At 42.9% G+C, this 8,763-nt stretch overlaps 1 protein-coding gene across 1 annotated transcript in view; it reads left to right on the top strand.

The window, feature by feature from the left end:
• Positions 1 to 8,763, top strand: part of UTP20 (UTP20, small subunit processome component) — a 78,822-nt gene that overhangs the window by 28,029 nt on the left and 42,030 nt on the right. Inside the window, exons 16-23 of the mRNA XM_009284201.1 lie at positions 737 to 842; positions 2,077 to 2,227; positions 2,654 to 2,716; positions 3,048 to 3,206; positions 4,404 to 4,480; positions 5,363 to 5,442; positions 6,136 to 6,379; positions 7,286 to 7,492. Coding sequence (XP_009282476.1) covers positions 737 to 842; positions 2,077 to 2,227; positions 2,654 to 2,716; positions 3,048 to 3,206; positions 4,404 to 4,480; positions 5,363 to 5,442; positions 6,136 to 6,379; positions 7,286 to 7,492 — 1,087 coding nt within the window. The remainder of the gene's footprint in view (positions 1 to 736; positions 843 to 2,076; positions 2,228 to 2,653; positions 2,717 to 3,047; positions 3,207 to 4,403; positions 4,481 to 5,362; positions 5,443 to 6,135; positions 6,380 to 7,285; positions 7,493 to 8,763) is intronic.

The raw sequence follows: 8,763 nt of genomic DNA, 5'->3' as shown, positions 1-8,763 counted from the left end.
AAAAAGGAGAAGGGGGGTTTTTTTTTTTTTTTTTTTTTTTTTAAACAACCTACTTGCTAACTTAGGAGTGGCAGGGGAAAGGAATTGCCCTTCCCCTTTCTTGCCTGGAAGGGCTTTGGCTCTCCTGTGCTTCTGGGAAACCCTCCATCCTTAAAGGAGGCTGAGAAGTTTAGGAAGGAGACACGATTGCTGTAACAAAATTCAGCAAACCCACCTTCCATTCACTAACAAATGTTCAGTCTTTAAGTACATGGGACAGCTTTGAAGATCTCATACAGTAGTGCGTTGCCGAAGTGCCAAAGTTTATAGGCACCTGTGTGGTAACATCAGTATATATTTTTGCTTCTATTTTGCTGCAGTCATATCAATTTGAGCAGCATTTCTTCATTTCTGAGTGCCATTTGTAGCATAGAGCTGTCTTGAGACTCCTGCAGCAGTGCTTAGCTCCAGATTCCTGCTCTCTGTGTACGTGGGTGTGACGGAAACAGATGCAGACTGGGAGCTGCTCACAGCTTTCAGCTGGCTTGCTGGAGTAGGTACTTACTTTGATAGCCAGAGGAGCTTTTCCTTCATGGGTTATGATAATGGTTAGAAAATACACATGCCAGTTCTGGGATCCATATGTTACCCTATTTCTGTGACTCCAGCCATTTCAGGATGGGCAAGCACCATACAAACACAAGTCATTGAGAGTTGAGTAAATATACAGGCTGTTCTTGTTCTCTCTCTGCTCCAGGAAGCCTGTTTGTGGCCTGCCAAGCTGTAAGTACTCTTCTTAGTTTGGCGGAGTCTTCTGAAATACTTCATTTGTTACCTGTGGAGCGTGTCAAGAGCTTGGTGATGTAAGTAAACTCTGCCTGTTCTGTGATCCTTCGTGATTCTCCTTGGTACGGCAAAGAGTTGACTCTGCCTTTATGTAGGGACTTGTTAAATGCCTCTTTGTGTGTTGCCTGTTCTGTTATGCCAGAATGTTGCTTCAGTATTGTGGTTATGTAAGGAGCAACGCTGTAGGCACTGTTTGTTTGGAGAACCAGGTAGATGTAGTGCCTGTTCAGTGACATTTTCTCTGCAAACTGAAACTTTCTTAGACAGCTGCAGGGTAGTGTATCAAATACCTTGGTTCTAGTTTTGCCTAGGAGCACTATGCTTAGTAACTGTGTTACATTGTAATGATAAAAGAGACAGGAACAGAGCATTCTGAGTTGTGTCAAAAGCCTGAACTTCTGCAGTCTGTTGGCGGTGTTGGGATTCCACCATGTCCTTGCACACCCATGTGTGTGCTTGCTCCACAATGGGAGGAGGTTTTCTATGCTCTGTTTTACTTATTGTAACTCTCTTCTACTTATAATTAGCACACCTAACTGAGTGGCTGGAGGGATTGAGGGAGACTGTTCATGTCTCTCCAGCAAATCCTGCTGAACTTGTCATCTCCCATCACTGTTGGGCTGGAGCATCTCCAAGTCGTCGGTGGCTTGAGCTTCAAAACATCCTGTTCAGTTAGGAAATCATGGTGCCCATGTCTGAGGCATGATGGAGATGAAACAGCTTGCCCAGAGCAAGCAGGAAGTCTTGGCAGCGAGATTCAGTCTAATGCTTTTCTGCTAGCTTTGGGCTGGGGATGTGAAACTGAATTGGTGCAAGGGGTGTTAGGTAGTAGAAGGAGGTTTCCCTGTGGGCTGGCAGGATTCCTAGTGTCTCTCCTAAGCCCAGATTATTTCTTTTCTGTTGATCACTGGCTGGACACGTGGGCAACAGCAGTAGCCCTTGTCTGACCTATGCAGATTTGTTTTCTGCAGCTGTGTGTGTGTGGGTGCAGCCTGCTAGCCCCAGCTTGACAGGCCTGATTAGCACAAAGGAAGAATCTCATGCCTCTTGGACTGTCATAGGTAATTGGGCTTTGAGGCTGCAAGCCAGCGTGCTGGTGAAATCTAACTTCACAGACCTGCTGGTGCCAGCAGAGTCTGAAGTCATGTGGAATTTGCTCTTAATATTGCTATTGTCACTACTGCCTTATTTTCAAATATCTGTATTGTTGCAGTGCTCTCTGTATGCTAATAAAACACTCCATTGTTTCAGCACTTTCCCTTCAGACCCCTCTGCCTTGCTGTTAGCTGATCTCTATTACACAAGGTTGGCATTGTGTGGCTGCCAGGAACCCCTTTCCCAAGGGAACCTAATGGACTTGTTTGAGAAGTTGCATCCTAATATTTCCACTGGTGTTTCCAAGGTAATCTGCTTTTTTTCAGCACGTGCAAGATAACTTGTATTTTAATGATGTAATTTAAGTAAATGAGTTAAATGACAAAGGCTGAAAGGAGAAACATGAGACTGTGTAAAGCTATTACTTCCATAGTATCTGTTTAGGGCTGTGTCCATTTCTAAGAGGCTGCCGTGGGGCATAGTTAACAGAGGTTAACTTTTAGCCCTGAGAGGCTTGCCTCTTCCCTAGAGGTGAACCAGAGCAGGAACCTGATGTATTCATTCTGAATTGCCTGCTAGACTACAGGAGCTCATCCGTTTCTCAACTCTAGGAGGAACCTAGTGAAATCAGTGTCCTGTGCAAAACATTCATCTCCCTATAGGTGTGTTTGTGTCTGCATATGTAGCCTGCATTCTCCTGCATGCTTCTGACACGTATTTCCACTTTGGATAGGTCCGGCTATTGACTGTTCGAATTCTAAACCATTTTGAGAATCCATCTTCTACACAGATAGAGGTAGGGCTAAAACTTTTCATTTAACATTTGAAAGCCATCTGTGTGTGATGTTGTGTGTGAACTGTTTTCCACTTTGCAGAAACAAAGCACGTGTCTGGCAGAGGCTGTCCTCTGCTTTTGTGCTTTCACATTCCAGTTTTATCTCTTTGTCCCCCTGCCTCCTGATGTTTTCAAATGTGTGAGTTTTTATCCCTAAGCGGTGGAAACCAGAGCAAATCCCTTGACTTTGTTCTGTGATCCAAAATGGCTGGAACTCTGTGTAGTTTTGTTGAAATACCTTTCAATGAGAAAAGGATACTCTTAACAAAATGCATGTCACTTGTTTGTTCAGGGTGATGGCACAGGGGAGCTCCAGCCAGTATTTGCCATATTGCTCCAAGCAGAACTTGTGCCAGCAACAGTGAATGATTACAGAGAGAAACTCCTCCATTTGAGGAAACTAAGATGTGACATAGTGCAGTCTGCAATACCAAGTGGATCTTTGCAGGAGGTAAGTAGTTATTGTCAAAAAGCAGTTGTCACATTCCTTTATTCCAAGAGAATGTTCTTATTCCATCATATGGATTGCAGAGTTTTTAATAAGAGTTCAAAAAAAATTAATTATCTCCCAGATTAGGTTTTAGAAAACTTACTTGTTAGTAGGGATCACAGCTCCCATTGTCCTTGGGACTATTGTGTTCCCTTGAATATTTAGTAGAACAACAGTGGTATCCAGATAAATGGCCCACAACAAGATTAATCAGATTTTGGTATCATGGAAAGGAAGGCAAATGATTCCGGGGAGAAGCGAGTCATGAGCAAATTTAAAATCATGACCTTGCCATACCCTCAGCATGGTGGAACATTGGTAGGACTCCCATTAGCCATTGGAGAGCCTAGCTTCTGGATCTTGCTGCAGGGTGAAAATCTTGTATGCCTGTGACTGTTGAATCTCCACTGCCGCTGAGCTAAAGGGGACCTCACTTTCTAGATGTTGGAAGGGTCACAGTTTTACTAGTTGAATGATCATGGGTTTGGTGGGAGGCTTTTTTTTTTCAGGGTGAAAATCTTGTATGCCTGTGACTGTTGAATCTCCACTGCCGCTGAGCTAAAGGGGACCTCACTTTCTAGATGTTGGAAGGGTCACAGTTTTACTAGTTGAATGATCATGGGTTTGGTGGGAGGCGTTTTTTTTATTATTTTTGTGGCTGTTGCTGTACCTGTATAATTTTTTTGCCTTGACTTGTAAGCTCCTGTGAGGAAGGGTTGTAGGTCAGTCCTACTGCATGTAGGTCAGCAAGGAGCCAGTCCAGAGGACATGCTTCTAGGCCTAGTGCAATGAAGACTCTTCAGGGCAAACTTTCCTCTTTCTGAGGTCCCTAATGCTGCTATGGCAGCCCTGAAGTTCGAGAGTGAGGCAGGCAATCCAGATCATCTGCTGTGCTGAACTGTTTTTTGCACATTCATGGTATGTAAGTATGGTGACTAGATCCCAGTGCAGCTTACAGTAAATGGGCTGTAGATTTCCTCACGCAGCTATGAGACAAGGAATGATGATGTGTGTGACTTGCTTCATTACTTGTAGTACTTCTGAGAACTTCTTTGATCAAAGTTTCCTCTTTGAGAGGAATAAAAGTTAGAGGAGGTTGGTTGGTCTTTAACTATTGTTTTTTACATCTCAACAAGATGGTATTGTATGTCATTCTAGGTGCCTCTTCGGTATTTACTGGGAATGCTTTATATTAACTTCAGCCCTCTCTGGGATCCTGTAATTGAACTCGTAACGTGAGTATATGCGGTTGGATGCTGCAATCTGTGCTTGTCTCACAGAACATTCCTGCCATTGTTCTGTGAACAAAAGCTGAGGTAAAAATGTCCAATTTGCAGAGATCTGTGCATGAGAACCGTCATGTGAAATCTTCTGAAATGAATTTGATCTCTCAAATGGCATCTTGTGTAGACTCTTACTTTTTAACTTAGTTTCTGATTTTTCTTACTATTAAAGGGAACTTGCAACAAATATAGTCAAATAGCATCAGAGTTTTGAGTCAAAGGTAGCAGGATTTGATTAGAGTTTCACAAATGCTTAAAGGAGCAGGAAGTCCCTCTCAGTTTTCCTGTCTCTGACTTTTCTGTCCTTACTGGAAAACCTAAATCCTACTAAAGACTAGGGAAAACTTACCATGGTGGCAGCTGAGCTAAATACCAAAATCAGTGTCTGCTTTCAGCATGACTTTATCTTCTTGTTTTCTCCCCTTTGTTGTATGATTAAAAAGGAAGGGGTTTTCCCCTTCAAACTAGTGAATTAATAAAAAAAAAAATTAAACCAGCTCTTCAAAAGATATGTCCATGCTAATTCTTCCTTTGGTTCTATATGATGTTACTGTACAGAAGTCAGTAGAAAGCTTGAGAACATTTTTCTCAATTTGAGTTCACTTGAAGTCATGAGATACAACCAGATTATTTTAATAACAATTGACATTTGGGATCCATGAGTAAAGGCAAGGAAGTGCTACAGCTGTATTGTGCAGATGTCCTGTCTTCGGACACCCACATTAAAGCAGTGATCAAAGCCTCTGATTGTGTTAGTTGTTAACTTGCCTAGTGATGCATGACTTGGGGTTTTTTTTTTTCCTTTTAATTTCATGCTGCCTTATGCTTTGTTAGTTCTCATGCAAAGGAAATGGAGAATAAACAGTTCTGGAAGGTCTTATATGAACATTTGGAGAGGGCTGCTACCTATGCTGGTAAGTCACGTCTCCTAAACATTGTTATGACAGTAACACAGCTAATTGTGAATGACATGACTGCGTTTTTATGTGCCCCAAATTTACATGTGATGGGGCAATTCAGAACCCAGGGCTCTTGACTACCAGCATCATATCCAGGGAAGGAATGGAGAGGCTTGGGAGAAAACTGTCTCCTGTCCTAAACACCAGGAAGTAGATAGAAAAGGCCCCTGCATTACAGGAGGGAGTTGCAGGTTGTGGGAAGCCACGCGGCAGTTTTGTCCCTGCTTAAGGCTGGCTCTGCCCAGACTGATCAGGAACAATGACGAAACCTGTATAATGGGGCTGACCGTCTTTCTGCTCCATAGATTGATTCAGTGGAATTCCTACAAACAGTGTCTGTCTTGAGTGTGCTCTTGAGGTTTACCTATGGGTGTATGAAATCTATGATTTCACGATAGAGCCACGAGCACGCAGCCATTTGTGGACTTCTCTGTTATTCAAGAGCGCTGAGATTAATTGAGACTCATCAGGGCTGTAAAGCATCCTAGAATACTTTCTAAGCAATGTGGGTCTTTCAGGTCAGTGTTAAATACAGTTGTCTAAACAGGTACATGTCACCAAAAGTATTACTTTTATAATGGGGGACTGATACCTTGCTACTGGTAATTATGAAGTAACCTGAAGAGATTTTCTTCATCTGTTCTGTAGAAATGGAGCTGCAAAATGAACTAGATGAACAGGAGGAAAGCATTGCTGAAACTGAAAGCGAGAAGACACCAGAAGGAGGGGTGGGGACCATCTTCCTGGAGCAGCTGAGGACTAGAACAGATTGCAGCGAGCGGCTGGACCACACAAACTTCCGTTTTCTACTGTGGAAAGCACTGGATAAGTTTCCAGACAGAGTGGAGCCTAGGTCGAGGGAACTTTCCCCACTTCTTTTGAGATTTATTAGGTAAGTAAGATGTTTTTTCAGTTGAGAGGACACATTGCTTTCAATGTGTTGCTGAGCTTTAAGTCTATGGCTATCCCATTATAGACTTTATTTCCTGAATGCATGGCTGATGAGATGGCTGTTTCCAGTTAAGATAACCTTTTGATTGAAATGTGGATTCTGTTAGAAACATCATACAAGAAGCAGGCTGAGATGAAACTGGCAGTACGTTTCTGCTGCTCAGTCTCTCATTTATTGACTTGCCACTGTCACAGCCTTATTACTTCATTAGGGAGTGATTTCAGTGGAAATCCTTTTTTTTTAAAAATGAAAATACAATACCCCAAGAAGGGGAAAATACTGGTTTTGTTAGAGGCTGATTCAATTTCCTGCCCCTGGAGGGAGAGCAGTGGTGTGCTTGCATGTGTGCACATATCAGATAGATATGATCTCATAGCAGGGGAAGGTTTCTGATACTCCTTTTCTATGATTAGAAAAGCCATGTTTTGCTTGCCTTCCTGGAAAAATTGAACCATAGTGTAGTAGGTTAGTTTCCTCACTCTCACACTGCCATACTTGCTGTTCATCTGCCCACTCGAACAAACGCAACCTCCCATGCCCTCCACATAACCTCTTTACAGACCTCTAGTAATTCAGTGATTCACGTCTCTTTTCTCCTCTCCACCAGGTACCTTCAGTCTCCTTTAGTGTATTTGGTCACTGCCTTATATCTCTGCAACTTGTACACAAAGAAGCATATACTTGCTGAAGTACGCTTCTTTGGGAATTTTTAGCCATATAGTGTCCCAAGACAGAGTACCATTAATAATGAGAATGGTGGATTGTGGAATTTTTAGTTGTTCTTGCCCTGAAACCCTGAAAAATGCTATGCTACTTAATTCCTTCCTTCTTTTTTTTTAAACACAGAAACGAGTACTACCCAGCAGATTCATTAGTGGCTCCATCTCAGGATCTTAGAAAGAAAACTAGTAGTACAGGAGCAGCAAAAGAAATACCTGGTGAAGAGGGGAATGATGCTGCTATGGAGGAGGAGGAGGAGGAAGAAGAAAAGGAAGAAGGGGAACCAATTACTGTAGGACTACCAAAAAAGAAAACAAGAAGAGCTGCTGCTAAGTAAGTATTTTTAGTTTTCCCTTGCTAGTGCTTTCATGGAAAGGCAGATTCAGGAGCTCGTGTTGAGATAAAAGCTATGTTTTTATATATATTCCTTTTTTTTCTTTTGCTTGGACTTCAATGGATTATAAGCACTTTAGAGTCAGAAACTCTGCCTGCACAGTACTAAACATCCAGAGACCCTGCCCAGGCTTTATCATTACCTCATTACCTGCTGACAGTCTGTGGTTTGTGTTACTTTAAGCAAAAATTATGTGGTATTCTGAAGCCATTCTGAAGTTTTTGGAGGCCATTGTACCTGTATTCCCCTGGCTTCTCTGTGTGTATCTGTTGGTCTTTTGAAACCATGGGCATTGCCAAACACTTTCGAAAATGAGACTATTTGTGTAATTATTTTAATATTGGGATTCTGCCATTGCCTACCTGTTATAAGTCTTGGTCCTGGTCATCTTCTTAGGGACAAAGATTTTTATTTGGTGGTGTTTTAGACTGAAGCTACATGCTGTTGTAATGTCATTGTTTGCAGTGCTAAATACATGGAGAAAGTGACTCTCTGTATGAATTCTCCACAATTTCTCTAATTGGAGTGTTTTCACCCTGATGACCTCTGTCAAATGTCCATTACAAATACATCACAAAGATCTGTATTTTGCCATTTTTTCTGCAAAGGATGGCCCTTGTAATGACAGAGAACTTCAAAATGTCACGTTACATGTTGGAACACGATGAGTATTTGATATGTAACCTGAATTGTCATTTAATCCCAGGCATCTTATAGGTGTTTCATTTTGTTCCCAGATTCTGGCTTGTATCTGTAAATTCTGTCCATGTACTTAAGTGGAAACATTAGTTCCTGGTAGCAGTAACAAAGGCATAAAAGATTTACTGGAGACGTGTTAATGAGTTCTGGAGTGACCTCCCTTCGTCTTCGCCGTGGACAGTTCATGCAGTCAGGCCTGTGCCGCAGTAGGAGAGCTCTCGTGGGGCTGCCCCCCGCGGCCTGTGAGGTCTGGCTGAGGCAGCGGGAGGACCCACACCTGCCCCAAGCTCGGCATGGGGTTGCTGGAAGGCATCGTACTCGTCCTTTGGCTGAGCCCAGCCATGGGAGGGTGCCCAGCTGTGTGTCTGGAGAGTTTAGTGTAAACTACCAGGGGGAGCAGCTGAATGAGGACAGCCTCTGCCAGCCCCACAGCGCATATTGTAGAGGAGATCTCACACCTTCCTTATCCTGGTCACCTCTCTCCGCGCACACCCCCCCCCCCCCCCAAACT

Source organism: Aptenodytes forsteri, unplaced genomic scaffold, assembly GCF_000699145.1.
Source record: "Aptenodytes forsteri isolate BGI_AS27 unplaced genomic scaffold, ASM69914v1 Scaffold60, whole genome shotgun sequence".
In the NCBI taxonomy this organism is placed as follows: domain Eukaryota; kingdom Metazoa; phylum Chordata; class Aves; order Sphenisciformes; family Spheniscidae; genus Aptenodytes; species Aptenodytes forsteri.
This window is presented reverse-complemented; position numbering and strand designations above follow the sequence as displayed.